The sequence below is a fragment of the Branchiostoma floridae genome, unplaced genomic scaffold (genome assembly GCF_000003815.2).
Source record: "Branchiostoma floridae strain S238N-H82 unplaced genomic scaffold, Bfl_VNyyK Sc7u5tJ_1569, whole genome shotgun sequence".
Lineage (NCBI taxonomy): Eukaryota > Metazoa > Chordata > Leptocardii > Amphioxiformes > Branchiostomatidae > Branchiostoma > Branchiostoma floridae.
The window spans coordinates 34,559-58,462 of record NW_023365765.1 but is presented as its reverse complement, the minus strand read 5'-3'; the positions used below and the strand labels follow the sequence as shown (position 1 = coordinate 58,462).

Here is a 23,904-nt window from a genome sequence, read left to right as displayed (position 1 = left end):
AGACGCACATCGCCCTTTTGAGTGCGCTTTTGGGGGGTCCTTTTCCGTCAGATGGCCAAAGCGAGCTGCCCGTGCGGATGTAGCAGTCGCATGGGTTTCCGTAGTTTGTCGTTTCTCACGGGCACTTGGTCGTACTTCGCCTTGGATTCCGGCTGAGAGCGCCTTCCAAGAAAGACGCACCGTCTTGAAATTGCTACTTCTTAATACGCACGGATGGTACGTACTTGGATGAGGTGAGGGAAGAGTGCCAATGTACTGACATCGTGACGAGCTCTTCAAACCCTTTCGGAGGGCCAGGCATCGCTTTAGTAACCACCGCTGATGCTGGAACAGTTGTGAAGAGTTTTGGAATTGCTCATCGACATCACTAAGCAAGAGAGAAAGACGCACTGTCTTTAATTACTTCTCACAACGTGTCGTTGTTACGCCCCTGGATGAAGTAAAGGAGGAGTGTCACTTTGCTGACATCGTGACAAACACGTCAACTCAAACGGTTTCACCCTTTAGGAGGGCCAGGCATCGCTTTATTAACCATCGCTGATGCAACACTTCTGATGAGGAGCTGTCTTGCTCATCGACATCACTAAGCAACCGTTTGACTGAGGATTCGTCGAAGCGTTACGAAAAACATCTCTGGACACCGGCTCGGATACTACAGCCGTTGGATTCATCAAGACCGCTGCCGCTCACAAAGAGACCAGTCACGCTGAAAGCCTAATATGCCCGAGCTGTAAACCATTTTTCAACAGCGTGCGAAAGACAGTCGGAGGACAACCTGAAAACAAGCCGCTCTCTGAACGTTGCCTCTTGATCCGGGACACGTCTTTCGCGAGAACAAACATCTCGGAAACACTCGAAGAAAGTTAGAGGAAATAACGAAAAAGGTTTTTGTATAGAGAGGTCGGATCACAAACCTGCCGCAGAATTTTCAAGATGGCGTCGGGCGGACGAGATCGAACCCTTCGGTTCGTGAGGGTTGCCGGGATAGTACAGTTCATGCAGTCGCGCCTGATGAAGAAGGCAGACCCGACCAGGCAGGAGGAGGCCGCCCCACCACCTGGCAGGATCAGGAGACGCCTGTCCAAAATAAGGAACAGTTTCAGGTGAGTACACCATACCTCTTCGTTTAATCAAGGAGGTTAAGGTCTCATTTATTCATTAACCTGTGTAGAAATAGCCAACACTAGTATTCGAGTAGCCTCTTTTCACAATAATGTTAATTACTGTTCATTGTCACCTGTATATCTCCTATGTTTCTACCATGTTCTTGCTTTAGCCTCCGGGCATGAACTTGCAAATAAACTTCTATCGAATAAGTAGCAAATATGACAATATACATTACAGAGACTCTCAGGCAAAGTTGCAGATATTGGCGAGTCAGTCTACAAGTAGGGACAGTCAAATACACTGCAATGGCAATATTCTATAAGTATGAACAAATGCACAGGAATGACAATATTCTAAGTAGCTAATATATAAGGACAGGCAAATAGACAGTTAAAGGGCAGCATCGGTTCCATTAAATACTGTGCTTGTTGTCATACGAATTCCATAACTTGAATCTGGTAAGAACCTGTATGTATATCTATATGTACGTAGCTTTAGTAACGAATGGTTGGTTAGAAAATAGGGATGGGCTCCGTTTCCCGTCATGCATGGCGCTAGGCAGTAGATATAAAAACTCCTGGCCCCAACACCTAGGGGTTAAGGAACCTTCAGTTTCTAAGCTGATATCGGCGGCACCGTCCAGGACTATGAACCAGGCGTATCTACGCAAACGCCACAGATATTGATTTCAAAAGTGACAAAACGCCAACAACACCACCAACCATCATCATCATCATTTGTCATCCTCATGATGAGGTGCGGCAAGTGAAGTGAACAACAACCGACGAATGCAAATGGCGTAATCGTGTCGTGTCGTGATTGATTACAACACGTCCTTTTATGGGACGACGGTCTTAATGTTCGGTTGAACTGTTTTATGCATCATTGAATTAGAGAAAGGTTACTAGCCGCATCACATGATAACGTCCGTAAGTACTCGCGGGATTCAAGGGCTCATTATGACCACGTGGCTTCAAAGAGATTTTTCCCTCGTCGACTAAAGTTTCAACATGTACTGCAACTGGTATGGAACTGGCGACAAAAAAAAGTCGAAACGCGTGGGCAATACTGCCACCTGGCTGCTTCGATTAGCACTGCATGCAACTTTTACAAGATTAGCACTGCATGCAACAAGTAGGCCGATGGTAACATGTGTTCTGATAAGTATACCGCTTATGTTTGCAGACATATCAATCACTGTTTGTAAGATTAGTAGATACGATGATTGCATAGTATAAGATACATACGGCGATAACTCGAGGAGAACTGTTCACTTAGAGTGCAAACCAGGGCATGATCTTCAGTTGCTCACACTTTACAGTCTTGTGCCCCACCTTTGACAGTCGCCCAGAGTTGCCATAACCGGAAAAGGAATGTTACCCTTTTGTCGGTGATGTTCTTTCTATACAACAAGAAAATCATCTTTCATCTTGCATATTTTTAAATTTGCACCCTCCCTTATAGAAAACATATGCGTGAGTCTGTCGTTTCTTATGGTATTGCCAGTCAGCTCTTCAAACTTAATAAAATCAGATTGTGTGAAGATTTATCTGAAATAATTTTAGCATAGTTCTTAGAAGTAATCTACGAAGTTACCTAAACGCTGAAAGCTAACATACGGCTGTTGATGCCAGCTGAAAAAAAATAATAACACGGCGGACATAGATGGAATGCGGAGTCATCAATCTTGCTGTCTAACACGTTCATTTCATAAGTCCTCACTGTTAACCACTAGTGCAATGTCATATGTTGTGCAACGAATTTCTGCTTTACGCCTACCTAATACGTACGCGTCAACCAATACGTACGTAAGTCAACCAAAACTAAAATGCAAATGTGGCAATTCACCAATTCATCTTCGTCTTCTGTGCAAGCGACGGAACCTCCGCTTGGTCCCTACGTGCTCTTCAAGTCCGTTGACGCGCTTCAAAGCCCCATAAACACCAATATAATTTGTGGCACTGGTACATATCACGTCTGTTCCTTTAGAGATGACGCAAATTGCAGATATACGACGGCGTGAACTCGCCTGCTCATCCTCTTAAGGATGTAGAAACACGCCGATCGACCAAAACGAGGACCGGCCAGGGAGACAAAGTTATATATCATAGATGTTCAAGCGTAGTTCAGCGGTCAAAGGCAGTGGAATGACATCTCTAGAAGGAGAAAATGAACAAGTTTTTGTTGTTGTTGTTGGCTTTAAACAGTAGCTAGATAAACAAGTGTACGAAGCGATTTCTAATTGAGGTCATTTTGTGTTTTTCTTGCGTTATTTTGCGACTTCTTATCAGCTGATGTCTGGGTCTTACAGGTTTTATTGTTCAAATAATTGTCTTTCCATCTTTGTTTGGTAAATTGGTTGGTTGGTTTGCCTGACCGGATCTGTGGTGAAATCACAATTTAGAGGTGCGAGAGTAAGACAACATACCACCTAAAACTCACAAAGGGAAAACACGGTCGAGGTATCACGAGCGGAAATTGCAAATATATTTGCAGCGGTACTTTAAACGTGCCAACAATGATCCCACAAGGACGTCCTAGTTAGAACGTTTGGAACATCATACTTTATCTTTCAGTAATTAAAGTCTAGTTGGGACGAAAAATAAATGATGTAATCCATCAATGACCTGCACAAGTGATTCACCAAACATGGATGTCAAAGCAGATATGATGGCTCCTGCCCAGTGATTCCAATATATCGGTCAAAAGTTACTTGGCAACGTTCATGATACCAACAAATACGGTGACCTCTTTACAACAAAGTATTGTGTTTCAAAACTCAACTCAATCTATGGGCAGAAAAGCGTGTTATTTTCGTTTTCCTCGCCATAGAGATGCCCTCTACTTCGGCAGATCCATTCCTGATCTTCTGTGATATATTACCTTGGCTCCCTTGTGCCTCCTTCTTTGAGGGATCTCTCCATTCTATGTCCTTTTCGGTCGGAGAGACATCGTAATTCAGCCAATTGCGCCCTTTTTAAGGAAAAGGCGAAATATAAAGAGAGAGCATCGCAAATAACTCTGTTAACAGAGCGCGTCTGTGCACTGGAGGAGCATCTAGCGTCCGGCTGGAGGCTCCGACGATTGCACATAAGCCCTATATTGAAGAAGTCTGCGGATTTTAGCTTTGCAAAATGGAATTTCCGATGGATCTATGCCTGCCTACTGTGTGGACACTCGCGACAAAGGTGACGATCTTTCCCTGACAACTAGTAACTTAAGTGGAAGTGAGTGTTTAAGGGTGACGCACGAGACGAGGCGGGTGCGGGTCCTGACATCAACAGCCGTATATCAGGCGTTTAGGAAGTCGTCGATGAAGGTTTAGGAGGTCGTAACTCTGGATTACTTCGAAAACGACGTGATGGAATATAAAGGAGAAAGCTGCGGATGAATCCTCGCACAAGCTGCGTTTAACCAGCTGAGAAGGTCTGTGCCCCTACATTTGCACATTGAAAAAGTGGCACGGATTTCAACAGTGTTTCCGACGGCTCGCTCATACCAAGACAGAAGACGACTGTGTTCTTGTTCAGAATTTCCTGGACGTGTCTGCCTTGACGTACAGTACTGCGTGCTGTGTAACAGAAGTCCTCGCGAGTAGTCTATAGTAGTTAGCGACCTTGCCTCGGACCAAGACGTTGGGAGTCGTAGTTCCGACTGTTGTCGCTCATCCGATATGTCCGCTTCTGGAAGAGGTGTCAGTCCTTAGGACGGGATGTTTCTGTGTCAATTGTTCTTGTCGACGAGAGCTAGGCTATAGGGAATTTTCCCGTACAAAGAACCTACAGATACTTTACATTGGGTCCGTCTTTTATGTCCATGGAGGACAGGCTCTTCAATGAGCTAAACTGGTTCGAGATCATTTTGACTTTCCTCGCCACATACCCCGCACTATGAACAGAGAGTTTTGGAACAAAGTGTTCATCGGAGTTGCGCTAGACAGTGAAGTGTCGTCGACGGAAAACGAAGATTTTGTGTGGATCTGGCACCGTGGGAAATGGTAATGTGTTCTCTTCAATATTGTCTTTAAAATTGTCCGTATGGCCTAAAGATCAGTTGTATGGCTCGTATATGCTTTAGTTAATGTTAGTCAAAATCCTCTCCACACCCTTCAGTGTAATGCATAATATCCATCTCCGTCTATTCAGTCTACCACGTCTGCATTAGGGTCGCACCAAAGTAGGCATAATAGAAATTATTCTCCAAGCAGAAGGTAGGACCCTGTCTGCTTTAGATGTCGTTTTCTATGCGTTTTATTTGTCGGATTGACCTTGTTTGTACTTGCCCAACAAGTATGAGAAACCAGGTATGGATATTATGGCTGTAAACACAGTAATGCAGTGCATAATTTAATATTTCAGTGGACGTTTTATATGGCATATGTTATTCTCTCCAGTGCTTTACAAACATTGTATATATTCATGCCTGTCATGGTTCTGGCGTACATACGATGCGTAGGCCCTTTGCCAGCGTTAACATGTAATTTCAACTTTAGTTTTATTGACTACGGAACTTTTAGAAGGATGACCGATGTCACAGGTCGCCCTCCCCCCGTCAGCTTTTTCAAAAGCACTTGTTTTATATCATATCGGTTCTACCGCACTCAGTTTGTTACGGAAGCTAGCAAAACAAAACCGAGAGCGGGAGACCTGCTGTGGCATCAGGAAAAGCCACGCTAGGTATCTATTCATTCATTTATCTTTCAACTTTGTGGAAGGATTGACATGACAGGAGACTATCACAATTTAACGTCTTATCCGATCGAAGCCAGGTACGCATTTACCTAGGTGGTCTGAGTGAAGTAAGGAAAGTCGTGTAAAGTGCCTTTCCCAATGGCACAACATCGACGCACATCAGCGGCTTTGAACCAGGGACCGCTGGGGTTTGGGCCAAACACCTTACCGATTGCGCCACACGATGCCACGTACCCTTATAGCCTCCTGAGAAAGCTAGAGAATGAGTTGTATCCCTACATCTGCTTGGAGATTGGACGTTACCATGGCTCCCTGTTGGACGTCTTTCTCCTCCACACACAACAGTATGACGTCATCAGTCTGTGACCTAGACAACAATCAAGGGGGCAGTCGGGGCTCGTTTCAACAGTTCCCCACGCGATTCTCAACAAGCTTCATTTGCCTGGCTTTTTAGGCAAAAGACGAAAAAAAAACAGCATATATTCCAAGCTACTATCAAATTGATAACGAAATTCAATATTCACTTTGCCCTGTATATGACGTAACGTTGACGTAACGTTATGAAAAAAATGCAACATATATTTCTGCTCACCAGAATTACAAGTTTGGTTTCGGAATTATCTGTTTTTGGGAGGTGAGCATGGATTCGTATTCAACAGATTCATCATTGCACAGTGCATGTATTATGATGTGAAAAACATAAATTCAAAACCTTCCCTCCAAACATCTGCTTGGAGGTCACTGACCGGGACGTCCCCATCTTTCGCCCCTCTTTCCTCCTTATATAATGATTAACGATCCGCCCCTATCGAATTCCCCGGTGGTGGGGGAAATAGGAGACCGTTTCTATTTTTGTCTGCCAAGGTTATCAAGTGACACTACAGGGATACAAGAGACTTAGACACAAAGCCGAGGAAATCCCGGCTAGATGTACGACAGTTTTGCACAATTATCCGGCAGTCTTTGCAACCAACCAGCCGGCACAAGCGCCGCTGGCGAACCCGAAGAATCACGTCAGTCGAAAGATTTGCGTTTTAGATCACCGGATGTAGAGCCAGCGCTCCCCATATATAGGTCTCCCTTGTCCCTATCCACTTATTCCAGCTATTCCCAGCCTTCGCGACCGATTCGCGCGTGATATTTGTCTCCCTACGTAGATACAGCACCGTGAGATCGCGTTGGTTACACAGACGATAGGGTATAATTGTCCGTCATCTTCAGTCGATGTGTGACAGCATATATCGTGTAGTAGTGCGCTGGGACAACCGATCGACGTGGGACCGCCACGGAACGTTATAACGGAAAAACGTGCACGCCCATATAAGCAGTCAGCGTCGCCCAGACACATCAATTCTAACTATTTGTGAATTCAGGACGTCGCGAGGATAACACGAGAATCACAGGAGGACACCTTCGCGAGGCTGGCGTCTGGCAAGGAGACGGGCGGCTGCGTTCTCTCTCCTCTATCTCTATTCATCTTGTAGAGAAGGGCTGTAGACTATACATTAGATAGTTAGCCATGGATGTAGTGTGGGGGATTGTCAGTACCCTGGTGTACATACTGGCTGTGTTCATTGCCGTTGAATTCTGCTGTGGCAGGATCAAGAAGTACTCGAAGCGGGACGAGGAGGATGAGGCCTCGGGACGGAGGGAGTCTGCCCCTGCCGCGACGCCGGACGACGCCCGGGAAGGTGGAGGAGCTGCAGCGGCGGCGGAGACATCAACAAGAGAGGTAAGAGAGTTGGGATAAATATTCATATAGAATTCAGTCTCTACAACTGGATACAAAAACGGAGACTTCACTAGTGACGCTGAAGAAGAAGAAGAGTGATGGATGTCACTCAAAACGTCCGGAAGTAAAAATTTTTATCCAGTTGCAGAGATTGAATTGTATTTGAATGTTGTATGCAACTGAACTGATGCCTGGATGTCAAACGTTCATCTTCCTAAACGTAGTTGGGATGTATGCACGAGCTGCTATAATAAATCATCCATAATTGGATAATGCCGTTTATACTAAGGATGGAAAGGGGGAGGGGGGTTGGTCAGTCATCGATTTCGAACCTCGAGTTTTACCCTGCCGTGTCATCCCTGCCGTTAACTGTATAAATGGACTCATCAGTACATAAACGGTCGATATTTAAAGACGTTTGAAGGGGGGCAAGAGAAGATAAAAAGGTTTGCCTTAAAGGATGGATCTGAAAAACGGGGCGTGGCAGTTTGTTCTGCCGTAAGTCGTGTTATGTATGATATGATTATATTTTTATGGCGAAGTGATTGCGTAATTGCTTGGGCGTCTCCAAGGTAAATACAAGTATCAGGTTGCCTGCTTAGGTCTCCAACAGCAGTTCGTCCGGCAAAAATGATAATAACGACAGAAACATCCGATTATTCAGAAAATGTAGATGGAAACGACACAATGTTTATAACAATAAGCTGTTATGAAAATTTCTCTGACAATTGGATGTATCCAAGTGACGTAACAATTAAGAAATATAAGCAGCGGCCGCCATGTTGGTGGAATGGTAGATCCACGATGGTGGCCGGTAACGCAGAACGCACAGAAAATGATTCTAGAAGAGGTATTTAAAATATGGTGCTATATTCTCTATAAATATGCAATGGCATCAATTATGAAGATAGAGTTAGTGAAAAATGAACTGCGAAGAACAGTTTGATTTAATTTTATGAACAGTTCTGAACCGTTCTTCGCAGTTTATTTTTCACTAACTCTACTTCCATAATTGATGGTATTGCATCTTTAGAGCGCACCTTAGCTTGGTGGAGCATGAATGTACAATTAAGGTCTTTCATTCAATAATGGAATCTTGGATCTTTAACCAACAAACATGGTGGACAGTAAAACACGCCTAAGACACATCCAAACACCCTAATTTATACGTCGCGTTTCACTGCACACAATTATGGAGAAAAACCTATGGCACCCCCTCTTGGGGCTTCCACGGACGATTACAAATAATCTACCGACCCTGTGGAGTTTATTACACCCAATGGAAGCTTCATCAACCGGCATTACTCCGCTACGCGCGCTCTCCATCGCATTTCCATCGCCGGGGGACGGCAAAAATTGGACACACTCCAGCTAGGTGTCGCGGATAATTTCTGCCCCGCCAGATTTGTTAATCTGCAAGCAGATCCTACGGTGACATAAGATAGTATCAAAAGCTGACAGAGGAGTGAAGCCAGCCTAGGAGTGTGATTAAATTTTTGTTCCGTGGCGTAATCTCGAAGCAGATCCTACGATGGCATAAGACATGCCAAGGAGTGTAGTCAGCCAAGAGGTTTACATTTGCCATGTATCCAAACACAGTCCTAGGCTGGCTTCACTCCTCTGGCAGCTTTTGATACTATCTTATGCTACGGTAGGATCTGCTTAGAGATTACCGTGGCGTAGGTAGGTAGGTAGGTAGGTAGGTAGGGGTAGTGCGCGTGTTGTGGCAAGGGCTAGGGTTAGAGCTAGTATCTCCACTGGACAACCCTTCCTCTTGAAATCCGCCAAGACTTCTACTTGAATAGTACCATGCCCCAATAATTGTGACTCACCTATATTCCCTCAGGTATACTAGAAATCCCCAAGCAGTGTAGGGGCAAACATTTGGTAGGGGCATAAATTTGACATGACACTCCGGCCCTGTCCTACGGATGACCATCTTATCGATCTAAGCGCTTAGTAGAAAATGATAGGGTGAATATTCAGGGCCAACGTTTCCGCGTGTGATGTGGCCGGGAGGAAGGGGAAGGAAGGGACGGCTCGTTTCATATTCAGGGTGGGGATGCAGGCTGTAAGTCGTGTAGAATACGTAATCATATGATGCATCAATAGTTAAAAACAAGCAAACTTTGTCTGGATGTTGGGATGACATTAAAATACGTATACCATGTTTTACATCATAAACAATGAATCATCTTTAAAATCGTGTAACGAGAAGCAATAGCAGTGTGGTCTCAGAGCAAAAATACTATAAAATCTTGTTTCCTGATTTATTAAGTTCGAATAACTACTCACATGCGCCAGGACAGACCATGACAACGATAAAGCATAAGAAACATTGCTCTTTCTTGTTTGTATTGAAAATAATGATAAACAAAGATTTGACATTTTGCTACATTTGCTGAAACAACCGTGGCATCGAACAGCAATTGCTTGCATTCTGCTTTGTTTGGGACCCCCTGTAGCTGATTTTTATGTGCCTCATAACTCATGATCACCCTGGCACAATATCGATAACACATCACCGTGATACGCTCCACGTTTTACTTTCTAAAGGCAGTCATTTCTGACCAGAGATCACACTGTAGATATCACTTTTTACGCTTTCTCGGATACCATTTCATCTTCCATAGATCCAAACATTTTCGTAACTTCAGTACCGTTTTCGGGTGAAGCATTGTTTCTTGACTTTTGCGTAATACATTTAAATATAATTAGAATGACTAAATGAATGTACAGAACTGTCAAATTTAATGGAAATATGGAAAATTCAAAATAAAAAGGAAGATACATATCTAATTTTCACGCAGTCAATATATGTGTTTTGAAGGTAGAAATCTAATCTATTCTAATAATCTCGCCTCCACGTCCTGCTATCTCACATTTTCAGATACTCGGTCGTACATTCCAAATCTACGACAATTACTTTTCCAAAGCCTTTTGAAAATGACAATGCTACATTACAAAATAATTGTATTCTGTACTTCAGCAGAATTCATCATTGAAACTCTATTTAATTTCCAAACTGGTGATCTGTACCTTTACGTTTTTTCTACCAAACTTTCCTGCTCCAAACTCTGTTACCTCACAAGAATGTTCGTCCCTGTGAAAGATATACCTTACGCAGTGTTTACAGATAACAACATGTTGGCAGACTGAGCATTTCTACTTAAGACTCTGGAATTACATACAGATAAACTGACACGCATCTGTTTGGAAAGGAATCCACATTTCCATATTAGTCACAAAAAATAGATAAATGGAAGGCTTTGCAATGAGATAGGGGCTAGAAGACTCCATTCTCGATGTAAATCAATTATCTTACAAGTTACATGCAGTTTTATGAGTCTTACAATCTCAAAGCAGATGTTGTGGGTACATCGAAACGTTGTTTTTTCTGTTGTCTTGTCTCTTCAATATCGCGGTTCTCAACACTGAAGAAACTAATATATCACGAAAGACCTCACAGTTTGCCTCACAACATCTTACGAGATGTGCACGACACTATATATCAAAAACTACATGTAATCAGTTGACGGCCTTGAAAATATGTCTTCTAATATGAAAAACCTGTTCCACCATACCTTCCACTGTAAAGGAGAACCTTAATAAATAGATAAACATATAAATAATTCGAGCATAATCTATGTATAGTATGGCTTCTAATCTTCAAGCTAATGTTGACTACTTATAGAAGTCTTAATTAACATGAATGTCCAAAACACCTCTAAGTATAATCTCCTTGAAGATTAGAGACCCTACTTTGCATAGATCATGCCGTAATATATATAGGAAACGACATGGCTTCCTCATTAAGCTTGTAACGGCCCCTTATGCTCATCACGTAGCGTCTCGTAACAAAACGGGGTTATGGCGATCACAGAGTGTAAAGCACGCAGAGAGATGTTCTGGACGAGTTAGTGGGGACTAGGGGTGGGTACCGGTACAGAAAATTCAGGTCCAGGTCCGGTCCAAAGGATCAGGTCCAGGTCCGGACCTGATTCAGTATGACTCATACCAATGGTCCATTTCACTACAAAGAAATCTGTTTGGTGGAGTATTACTTACACTGGCGTTTTTAGACTTACATTGGCGTCCTACAACGCTAACTGCACCTGTACGATTGGCTGTAAAACTTGGTAGAAATTACTATAAACTCTACTCTACTTCACTCTTTTAATTTTCTTCCACCTGCAAGCGCCAAAACGCGTGAATGCCTGATAAAATATCTGTTAATATCTGTTAATTTTCTAATCGGTCCAACATCCGGTCGACCTAATTTTTTCAGGTCCGGTTTTTCTGGACTTGTCCAATAAGAAAAACCGGTTTTGTACCGGTACGCTGTACCGATACCCAGCCCTAGTGGGACTGAATAACTGATATATTCATATCGAACTACCACGGTTTTAAAATTCAAGTTATTATGATGTAAATTTAAGTCACTTTGATTGTTAAGTACTTAGTGTTAAGTGTTTACTTACTTTGTATTAATTGCCTTATTTTCCCATGTTACCCATGTTAAATAAAGGTAATTGATTGATTGATGGCTGACTCAAAAATGACGGCAAAAAAGCAGTGCTTTCAATACGCAGTGGATATGTGACACCAAATATGCCATAAAGCCTACATTTGTAACATATTCATACGTGTCCGATTCAAAGACTACAGCAGAATATCAGGCCAACGGTCATCGATCGAACTATAATCACGCATTGAAATGTTCATAAACCATCAGTGACTACCCGATACTGGGTCAAACTTTTTTTCCCGAGACAATTCGGGAATTTTAAACAATAGATATACCAATAAAATCACAGACAGCAGGTAATGCCATAATAAAGCCGTATAACCTAGTTTTGTAATATATTCATAGATCGCTGACTTCATAATGGCGGCAGCGGCTCAGGTTACAGTCTAGCAATGTTACAAACAAAAGAATATTTCATAACTAGAAAGGCCGACATTTGCTTGAGAGCAAATACAGCATATTTCAGCCATCTCCCTCCTCATGTAACAATAGACTGTTCCAAAATCACTCATGTGCAAAAATGGAACACTTCTGCTTAAAATGACTTCTAACTACTAATCACACTTATGAGCAAAAATGAATCTTACAAAAACCCCTTCAAGAATGGACTCAAAAAAATAGACGACTCCAAAAACACTTCCGCTAAGAAATGGAATTTGGAATCATCAGCCGTCCAAAACCATATTTGAAAAAAATCCCCCCTCTGTGCAAGAATCGACTCTTCCTGTTATACCCCTATGTAAAGTGGAGCGATCCAAAAATATATCAGCTGAAATAGTCAGCAAAGTCCACAAAATGAATTTAAAAAAATACCCCCTTCGTCGAAGAATGGAATCTCACAGCACACCCTGTTTAAAATTGCACAATAGACAAGTCCAGAAATACTCACAGTACATGGCCTTTTGTATAAGAAGCAACCCAGTCCAAAACTGAATTTTGAAACAGTCCCCCGTGCATGAATGGGCTCTTCCAGATAACACAAGGCTTGCTGGTTGGCTGCCGAATCCTCCTCATGTACAGTCTTCAGGTGGGGGTAAACTTCCATTTAACAAATGGAATTCGGAATCATCACCCATGTGCAAAACTGATTTTTTTTAAATCCCCCCTATGTGCAAAAATGGACTGTCCCAGTAGTAGTCTTATGTCAAGTGGATCAGTGCGAAAACACTTCCGCTAAAAAAAACATTGGCATTATCACCAAAGTCTAAAAGTAAAATTTAAAATACACCCCCTGTCCAACAATGGACTCTTCCAGCAAAATAAGCTCGTTCATTGGCTGGCCACTAATTGGATTTACCTTGTCCACCAACCACCTGGATGTCTATGGACTAGGTAGGTAGGTAGATAATTGGATCTACCTGGCACACCTGTGGCCCTGACACACCAGAATGACCTAGAGGTCGTTGACCTCGGCACTCCAACCTTACCTATCCTAAACTCTCCCACAAAAACCTCCTTAAGGAGCCATTTTGAAGTGATTTATACCACATATTTTACATGGATCCTTTGAATAAGTATCTAGAGCACCTCTGTGCCAACTTTCAGGTCAATTGGATGTAATACCATGGTACAGGGGGCCAAAATATACAGTTTTGGTCCAAAAGTTGCAATAAAACCTCAATAAAATCATTTAAGGAGCAGATAGGAAAAAAATGAAAAAAACACATTTGGGTATTGGCCCACTCTACCCTTGTGCCAAATTTCAAGTCATTTGGTCCAGAAACAGCGGAGATGAATCGCTTTGAAAATTTGACAGGAGAAAGAAAGAAAGAAAGAAAGAAAGAAAGAAAGAAACATTACGAATACAATATATTTCACCATACCTATGGTATGGCTGAAATATAATGAATATGTCAGTTATGTGTTAAATCACAGGTCAAATCTGACACTCTTCTTGACACAATCACAGAACGATTCGAGAATTAAAACAATAAATCCACCCATATACTTGTAATGCAATAAATATGCCATATGACCTAGTTTTGAAAAAGATATTCATAGATTGCTCTTCACGATGACAGCAGTAGCTCAAGTTACAGTCTGGTTATGTCAACGGATGACATCTCAAATTCTCGGAGCCACAAAACCATATGAGCAGGACTAAACTTTGTAATGATGTGCCATTTTGATAGACTTTAAAATGATCGTACAAAATGCCGTTAGCTATCACAATACAATATATCGTATATGAGTAAAATAAAAACTGTACATGGCTTCAGAACGATTCGGGGATCAAAGCAATAGGTCCGACCATAAATCATTGATGTCTAATACCATAAATATGTCGTATTCATGTACATGTGGCCTAGTTTTGTAATATATACTTACTTTATAATGGTAGCAAGGGGTCAGATTACAGTCTGGTAATGTCACCACGAGGATAACATTTCAAATCCCTTCGGCCATTTGACATCATTTCATCATGACTAAATTTCGTAATTTTATACTCAGTACAAAATGCTGTTCGCCACCTCAAGATAATGGTATTCATCAATTGAATAACAGATCAAAACCTATTTACCCGAAGCAATCACAAAACTTCAGCAATATTTTTTCAATGCTTGATTGCAATGTTACCATAAATATTTCCAATTCTTAATTGTAACATGATACCATAAATATTTCCAATTCTTTATTGTAAAATGATACTATAAATACGCAATATAACCTAGTTTTATAATGGAGTCATACATAACGGACTCCAAGATGGCGACAGGGGGCCAGGTTACAGTCTACTCATACCACTTCGGGGATAAGGTTCCAAATCCCTTGCAACATGGTGATCACTAAAACACATGACATCATAGTGTAGGAGTGCATGTGTGGTACTAATCCGTCTCCAGAGACATGAAAGCATTACCAAAATGCTGTTAGCTCTCTCAAAACATCATGTAATCTATCATTCTATTTCATAATTTTGTGTAAAAATGCTTTAAAATGCTTTGGGGATTACCTCGTTGGTCACAGGTTACTTCGGGGTGTTCCCTTTGTAGAAAAGTCATTTGATCTATACTGTTTATGATATTACAATTTTGTGAGAAAATACGTTTTATAAGAGAGCTAGCTTTGGGGTTAAAATCATCGATCACCGTTCATTTTGGGACGGACGTTTTTTCATGCACAATGGTCATGAAAATTAACCTGCAAACGATAATTCAATTTTGTACGAATTCGAAATTGTGTTTAGAATTAAGTCCCCGGGGATGAAATCGTAGATCGCGGGTCATTTGGGGACAGATTTGATTTAATATGCATACGATTCATCGATCGGTAATCGATATGTGATCGGACGGTTGAAGAATTCTGGCGCCTGATCGGTTAATCATATCCCATATGTCACAAATATGAATAATCATAATGTAAGGTGTAATCATACTGTCGTTAACATTTTTAAAAGAGTCCCATTTTAAAAGAAGCATCGCATGACGCTTTGTGATTTTTTTACGTTAGCCAGCAATGAAATGAGGCGTTTGTATCTGTATCTGTATTTGTATCTATATAGCCAGTATAACCACCCTTCAGCGTAACACACCAGCTTCGAATTCGCAGGCACACGGCGCGGCAGCAGCTGGTTATATTACACTGAACGACCCGTCACACTTAGCTTTTGCACATCTATCTGCAAGCGTTCTTTAAAACTACCTACTCAGGCTCGGGTATATAGCCAAGAACACGGGATCACCGGATGAGTGTGTTTCGTTCTTTAATCTATATGCCGAGGTTTGACACCTGAAGCTAAACCCCCACATACACGGGGCCGCCGGCTTAACGTCAGAGAAATGTGCTTTCGATGCAAATTCTCTTCCTTTAGCCTATTACATTTATCTCGTCTCTTCCCATTTCAGTCTTTTGCAATCTGCAGCCTTAGAATGTGCGCACACAGCTATACGTCTCGCTCCCTTTCTTCTTCACAACTCAGCAAACGCACATAGGCGGGGGGTGGGGGGTCATCACGTGCCTCTCCCAAAATTGAGTAAAATTTGCCAAAGACAAGATTAAATAGAGATGACAATACTTCGTATGCACTGTAATTAATTCTGCGAGAAATTGTTATTCAGCGCCAGTCTTCCCAGGCCCTTGTACGAGTTGTAGCATGAGAAATGCGTGCCAGACCCGTACAGATGTAGACTAGAGTTGAGTTGAGAACAATTTGTCACATATTCTAAAACAAAACTTACAGGGGCGAAAACACATTGTATGCACTGCATGCCCATTGTACAAGTAATTCTGCCAAAAATCTTTATTCAGAGCGCGTCTTGCCCGGCCCCTGTAGAATGAGGAACGCGTGCCAGACCCGTACAGATGTAATGACTCTGTCTACATGTAGTCACGGGCTGCTGAGTAAAAACACTTCGATTCAATTGGCCCGGCGTCTGGCGGCAGCTGCTGAAAGGGTACGCGGGATAAGACGGATCTGCCGAGCCCTTCTGGCCTTTACTGTCACTTTAAAGGTTTCTTGCAAGGATTGGCAAGGTACAAAGAGAGTAACTTAACATAATTGCTATAAGGAATGAGGATCTAGGAAAGAAAGTAGATCTGGACAGAACGTAGAAAAATATAACATCAAATAGAAAAGAACACTAATGAACATGTCGGGTACAAAAAGTTGAGGAATGGTAACAGAGCCGCAAAATGGAGAAAAAAAAACTTTCAGGAGTTTTGCTTAAAAAAGGCCGCATTCCAAAAACACGAGAAGACAGATGACTGCATAGTAGAATGACTTTGAACTTTGTCCTAATTGAGTCTAACATATAGTATAACAGGTGTGTTATGACAGAGTGTCTACGGTACTGTCACAGTTCCTGCCAGACTATGCAGCTCACGTATTGTCTGCCACCAACAGTCTCAGGATCGGGTAACAAAATCTCCGTCTGGTCCTGACTCATACGGGAGTCTCTCACTCAGACATGCGTCATCATCAACTGATGTTCATCTACTGTTCGTTGCCAAGCAACTGGATATTATTTTGCAAACGGCCAGAAGTTTCAGAAAACATCCGATGTCTTTCAGTGACACTGGAATGATCGGGTTGGAGAGAGTCTTTTTTTTTCCTAGCTATGCCACTGACGAAAGACAACAGAAAACACAGTCCTACACAAAGTAGATACAGATAAAAGAGGTAAAAACCGTCATTTTAACCTTAAATGTTTGATGTCTAGAATCGTTCGCTAGGTATTTTGATTTTGATCTGGGAGTCTGCTAACCATCATTAAAAGAATTAATGATCTGATGCCCATTCTCCGATTCCATCTACGAGCATTATTATCGCAACTATCAATCAACATTTTACAAGAGGTCGAGACATGGGATAATGTCCATCAGCTATTCAAACAGAGATATGATCATTGCAAGAAAAAGATCCATTAAGATAATACATGAAACACTATTGATCTTGTCCATAGAGGCGTTTGCCAAGTATCTGCATCAGTATCATCTGTAATTATATTATATCAGACTATAACATTGTGCTTCTCAGACTCATTGTTGAGAGTGCTATACAATGTTTTTTATCATGGGTGGGATAATTTTATCAGAGGTTACTACAAAGGTGGAAAGATATGTTAATATTAGCATAATGACTCAGCCCCCAATCTTCCTAGGGATAAACATACGACCGAAGAAGTTATCTGGAACACGACAGATGCCTCATATCGAGCGGGGAGTTGTGTTAGGTTGTGTAACACGGGTCGATTTACGTTCCCTTACCGACAGCGCCGGTGTGTTTCAGACGACCTTTCCAATAAACATGTACGTGGGCAGTGAAGGAAACGTGGTTAGGTTTTAAATGGATGCCTCTTTTCCACGGCATTGTCTTTTATTTTTGTTTCAGGGTAAAATGATATATTCAAGACAGTGACTTAAAGAATCCATCAATCATCTTGCTGATCAATCAATCAATTGATTAATCAATGAACCAGTCAAATATATACAAACCCGAAAAATTTACAAAGCATAGCAAATGCCTTACTGTGTTCATTGAGTAAATGAATGTCAAGCATCAATTTCTCTACACTTACGAGGGGCGTTCAAGAAGTAATCCACCTGACACATTTCCCAAAGGGGGAGATTAATGAAACTTGGTGCAGTTATTAGTCTTTCTCTTCATAGGAATCACCCAGAGTTATGCATTTCTACCATCGTTTGATGCAGCTCTGTACACCGTTTTTGTAGGACGCCCCAGGTTGGTCCTGAAACAGATGCCTCATCAATGGCAGAAGAGGGACGACCAGGTCTGGGAGCTGTTTCCACAGACTTCCGGCCATGTTTGAATTCACAATGCCAGCGTTTTACAAGGTCATATGATGGGGAATCATCACCATAAGTTTCTTTTATTTCATCAAAAGTGAAATGTATGCGTCCTTTCAAATACAAAAACCGGATCACTGCGCAACACTCAACTGGCTCCATTTCACACCTGGTCCATTTCACACCTGACTCAGTTCAAACACCTTTAAATCAAAAACCAAAATTAGTTCAGAGCTGTTTTTTGCAACATAACCCATAGAGATATGAATCATTACATGTGCAAAATTTCATCTAGATCAGACAACTAGAAGTGGGCCAGGTGGATTACTTCTTGAACGCCCCTCGTACTACTAATCATGTTATGCCCTCGTTAATTAGAAGAATTCTTCTTTATAATGGTCTATGTCAATTACTGTTTCAAAAAAAAAATATCCTTAATAGACAGATATAATTAGTCTTACTACCTTCTCCATTTAATCCATTAGGTACTTGTTTCTTTTCACTCTTTACAATTAAAGGCGCTAAAAAGATTGATATACAAATTATTCTTAAGTATTTAATTTTAAACCAATGATGATCACTCGGTACTATTGTATAACAGAACACTTTGTCACCAGAAATGAACATAGTTCATGTACATGATAGCAGTTTTATCTAAAACGTTTTGTGTCTGAAGTTTATTTACTTCCGTGCAAATAAATTGACACAGAAATTTCGAAATGTGACGTACGAAATGTTACACCCTAGTGACAGATATCTTACATGGTGACATCTGAGGACACTGAGTCCTACACAACTTGTTTTGGCCAATATGTCGCCATATTTTATAGTCCGGGTTAATGTCCAGTTCGACTGACTGAATCCTTTCCATCAACCGAACACATCATCATCGCAAGCAACCAAACGGCATCTGCCTTAAGCTTGCTCTTGAATTAGACATCAAATTGCAAAATATAGCAGTAGAAGTTCCAAATATAAAACCCTACAAATGGACTGCTTATCAAAATTTTGTTGATTGATTATTTACCTCTCATGGGCCTTAATGTTTATAAGGCAAAGACTGAGGACACAGCGGAGGACATGTCCGTGTACTTGACAGTTGATGAACAGATGGGAGACAACTGCTGCTGGTTGGGACATTCCTAACCCGTGAGATAAACCTAACTGCTGTACAGTCCAAATCAACGTTGGCAGCTTAGTTACAAACACAAAACAAGGATGCGGAAGCCGAAGTTGCGATCACAAACGTATGGGTGCGCTATGGGTGTGCACTGGTAGTGAGAAGTTAACGTTGGCATGAAGCTATGACATAAAAGGGGGAAATGCATGTATGAAGTACAACAGTACAGTTGTTACAATACTTTTTGTTTTGTTTTGATATGTCATAACGTAGTTTTTATATGTAAGGTTGATATTAGGTTGTATGCAGCTTGTAGACCTTTAATATCCATTCCAGTTACCAACACAGACAGTACGACTAGTATCACTGTAACATTGTATAACATTTAAGAAAAAATGACGCACAGGCCGCAGATAAGGGCAATCCTCATACGCACATGTATCTAACCACATAAGGTACCAGAGACGTTCGACCTTGGCAGAGTACGCATTTCCTGACCATTTCTTCTATCCAGTAAATAACGTCGATCCCAGTTTTCGTTTCCCTAAAAATTCTCATCCCCCTTTCATGAACATCCACATGGAATATCCCAGAAGGACCCCAGTCTGTAGCGACACTACCCAAGTTTGGGCCCAAGAATGTGTGTTTACGTGTAAGCTGTGGGAACGACGTGATGGAATCTTCCTTACCCTACTCAGGTCTTAATCCTTCCTTAGTCTTTACACAGACAGGAGGGAGAAGCTGACGTCATTAGTGACGTCATCGCATAGCAACAGGTTGTCTAGGAATGTGTTGAATGTGCGGAGTTTAGCCAAGGCCCTCTAGCAGCTGGCTCGGTTATTCCTTAGCGGTAGTGGGTGTTTAAATCTTGGGAATAAAGCTATTGCTATTTACCTCCGCCAAGCTTGCTACGTATTCGGGACCGTTCTCTGACTGTGGGGTTGTCAACATGACGAACCAACAAGGAATCAATGGATTAACTTTAACTTTATTAGAATTGTAACAACACAATACAATGGATTGTATTGAAGTTGTTGGTTACTAAATGAAATGCTCGACGAGTTGGCTGTTACGCCCCCTAGCCCCTGCCATTGGTACTACAGGAGTTTGTATTCTTTGGTCATGACTTCGTGTTACTCACTTTAACCTCTATCTTTGACCTTCCTCGTGTCATTTTTTTTCTGCAAAAAGTATCCCTATTGTCTTATTTTTTTAGCAAAAACTAATTAAATCAACGGTTCTGTACCTCAAGTTGTGTACAATGTGTCTTACCAATCATTGTCAATTCTAATGGAGGAATGATTCGGGATATAACACCCACAAACTAGAGAAATACAGTAATCTTGCTTTGTTTTTCCAGGCCGAAGCTGTAGTGGAAAGAGTCTCATCCCTTGAAGAACACATACGAACGACCGAAACAGGTAATGCTGCGATTCCTTGTGCAAAAAATCACTACAGCGTTGTTATTTTGGCAAAATAACTTGCATACCTTGCATAGTAACTTACCAGCAACCTAGTGTTTCTGATGCTGTTGTTTTGGCGGATTGCATTCTTTGAAATTCCGCGGCTTCATTCATGTTTGCTTCTGACATTTTGTAAAGTTTAGATGACTTAGAAATCTTGTTGGAGAGAGATTTTATGTCTTTGCTGTGATTTTTCCATTGTCACTGACACATGACAAAAGACACAGAATGGTTGTCTGAAAAGTGAAAGGTCTGACCATTTCCAAAATCATATCCAGTTGCTTCAGTAGCTTTTTGGCGTAATTATTACCTGGATGTCTAACCTTCACCAACGTAGATGACGTTCATACTATTCTGTTCCAGCTGATGCTAGCGATGCTTTGGAGGTCCCACCGGAACCAGAAATCACCATCGATATCCACAAGGAGCCTCCAGCGCCGGAGGAGCTGACACCGGACATCGAGGAAGTGGCAGAAGACACTCCGGGGGATGTACACGTGGAGGAAGATGCTCAGGAGGAAAAGGAGGACATCGAAACGCTAGAAACAGTGCCAAAGGAACCGAAAATCCAGAAGACTGTCGAACCGGAAGAAGTAAAGTTTGAACCGAAAGTAGAGGAGCATGCACCAGATGTACATGAGATTGTACCAGAAGTTGAGGAGAGTGTACCGGAAGTAGAGGAGCTTGAACCGGAAGTAGAAGAGATTGAATCGGAAGTAAAGGCGTTTGAACCGGAAGAAGATGAAGGTGAAGCAGCCGTAGCGGCCACAAAAATCCAGGCTGGATTTAGAGGTCACCAGAGCAGGAAGAAGGTGAAGAAGCTGAAGGAGGAGAAAGACGCAGCAGTCAAGATCCAGGCGGGATACCGCGGGTGGAAGACAAGGAAACAAGTCAGCGTCAAGAGAAGGGACGTACCGGGTAAGGTTCATCTTATTGTGGTCCACTATAATAGACGGATGTCTACTGACTGTAACCGAGTCAGATGACTTCGGGGCATGTGACTCCCTATCCTTTAATTGGGTCTTAATCCACAGTAGATGTCTCCATCATTACACGAATATACACTGCCAGGACTAACTGGGCACAATGTTCTACACCCCCTGTGGTAGACGACGCCCTCGTCGCCAAGCTGGTATTTAATTGCTCAGACATCGAAAAATCTTTTGTTTCAACGTCTCCTTTACTCACGTCGTTCGTTGTTGTTTGTCAACTGTCGTAGTGATAATTTTCAGTGTGCAGATTTCGATCTGTTTTCTTCAGCACGTGGCTTTTGCTCCTGAAGTTAACGAATCTCAGTCCAATTCTTCATCTTCTTGAACCTAGTCTATCATGATTACAAAATATGTAAAATCGAAGGATGATACTCATATTGAATAGGTCGACTGATGATGATGATGACGTATTGGACTAAGAAGTAAATGGTGACATCGCATTTGGGATTGCCAATTGTTATAAGATGTTGAGTTTGTGCTTGTGTTCCAGGTGCAGAGGCTGATCACGTGACAGAGGAATCACCAGAATCCGTGACTGAAGAAGAGTCGTCACTATCCATGCCTACTGACGTCACAGAGCTGCACGTTGTCATGGAAACGGAGAGCCGGATAGAACCCCCTGCGACGTTCGCGGTCGACACATCCCCTGTTGAGGAAGCGGCACCATCTCCAGTAGCAGAATCCTCACCAACTGAGTTGTTCGCGAAACAACCGGATACACCTCCGTCTTCTCCGGAAGTGACGCAGCCAGAGATTGCCGAGACGCCGTCTCCGACGGAAGCCGAGTCGCCCGAGACGTCGTCGCCCGAGAAGACCTCGCCGGCTCCGTTCTCCAAGCCGACTCCGCCGACTCCACCGCCCACCCCGGCCGAGTTCGACATGCTTGGCGGTGGAACTGAAGCAACTGAGCCCGTCTTCAGCAAAGAACCCATTTTTGAGGGAGAAGTTGAACCAGCTATGATGAAGGCTGTCACGGAAAAGCTGGACGTTCTGGAGAAGGAAACTGTAGAGGCGAGTGAGAAGGTTCTATACCAGCCCGGTACGGAAGTCTCTTTTGTGGCACCTCCTCCTCTATTACCGGAGCCCGTGGAAACCGTTGCTAAGGAAGAGGTAGAGTTCTCAGAGCCTGTTGAGGAACCATCCGTAATGGTCGTTGAAACGAAGACTGTGGCGAAACAGGAGAACGAAGTCTACCCCTGCCTCATCGCTGAATCGTTCGACAAGCCCACGCCGGAAGTCGTCGTGACGTCAGAGAGAACCGTCTCCATGGAGACGGGCCCCGAGGGGAAAACGCAGACCGTCGTCAAGGTGGAGCACACCGTCGTCAAGGAGATCACCACCGTGGTGACGCCCAAATCCTCTGAGGTCGTCACCACAGAGGAAAGAACTGCCACGTCCGTGTCGAGCGACGAGCGGAGCAGCGAGGAGCAGGTCACGGTGGTGGAGGCGTCGGACGACGACACCTTCGAAGAGTCCGGGTTGGAGCCTGCCAGAAATAGTGGACCAAAAGACAAGGGAGCTGAACTGGACCGGAACAGCGCCTCGTTTACGGACAAGTGGGAGCCTGAACCGGGTGAGAGTTAGTGTGGATCTGTCCGTGTTCTCGTCTGAAGGTCTTCTGTGTTTTATCGTTAGAACGAGTACTAGCATGACTCATAGAAAAATGTATACCGCACCGTCAAATACCATTCCCGAAAGACTGTTTTATTTTTGATTCGGCTGAAGTTCTGAATGCTTTTTGTTGTATCGTACTAGGTTTTGTGTCATGTTTTTACCTACTTAAATGTGTAAGTGTAAACTGGTACGTAAAAACTGAAGACAATGCGAATATATGGCGATTGTACTTCCTCGCGTATTTGATGAAAGTTAGTACAAATCCTAGTCCATATTTCAAGATATGCCTCCTTCGCCTGATAGAGACATATCTCAAAAAGAAGAGAAGAGAGGTACTCAGTACATGTGCTGTAAATGAAGCTATGCAGATCGTAATGTGTGTCGTGAGTAGAAATAGCCCAAGCTACAAAG

General features: G+C 42.5%; 1 protein-coding gene across 1 annotated transcript; it reads left to right on the top strand.

The window, feature by feature from the left end:
- The first annotated feature begins 874 nt into the window (after nucleotides 1–874).
- Nucleotides 875–23,463, top strand: LOC118408312 (retinitis pigmentosa 1-like 1 protein). Its single transcript, XM_035809004.1, has 5 exons — nucleotides 875–1,103; nucleotides 7,398–7,530; nucleotides 20,785–20,845; nucleotides 21,251–21,805; nucleotides 22,370–23,463. Exons 1-5 carry the CDS (start codon nucleotides 934–936, stop codon nucleotides 23,461–23,463), a joined length of 2,013 nt encoding a protein of 670 aa, XP_035664897.1. The 5' UTR covers nucleotides 875–933.
- Nucleotides 23,464–23,904: the final 441 nt, after the last annotated feature.

Bases quoted from the DNA above. Each gene is read 5' to 3' on its own strand.
- LOC118408312 (XM_035809004.1), top strand. From the start codon at position 934: ATGGCGTCGGGCGGACGAGATCGAACCCTTCGGTTCGTGAGGGTTGCC. The intron at 1,104-7,397 runs GTGAGTACACCA...CTGCTGTGGCAG, and splicing joins AAAATAAGGAACAGTTTCAG to GATCAAGAAGTACTCGAAGC. The intron at 20,846-21,250 runs GTAATGCTGCGA...ATTCTGTTCCAG, and splicing joins CATACGAACGACCGAAACAG to CTGATGCTAGCGATGCTTTG.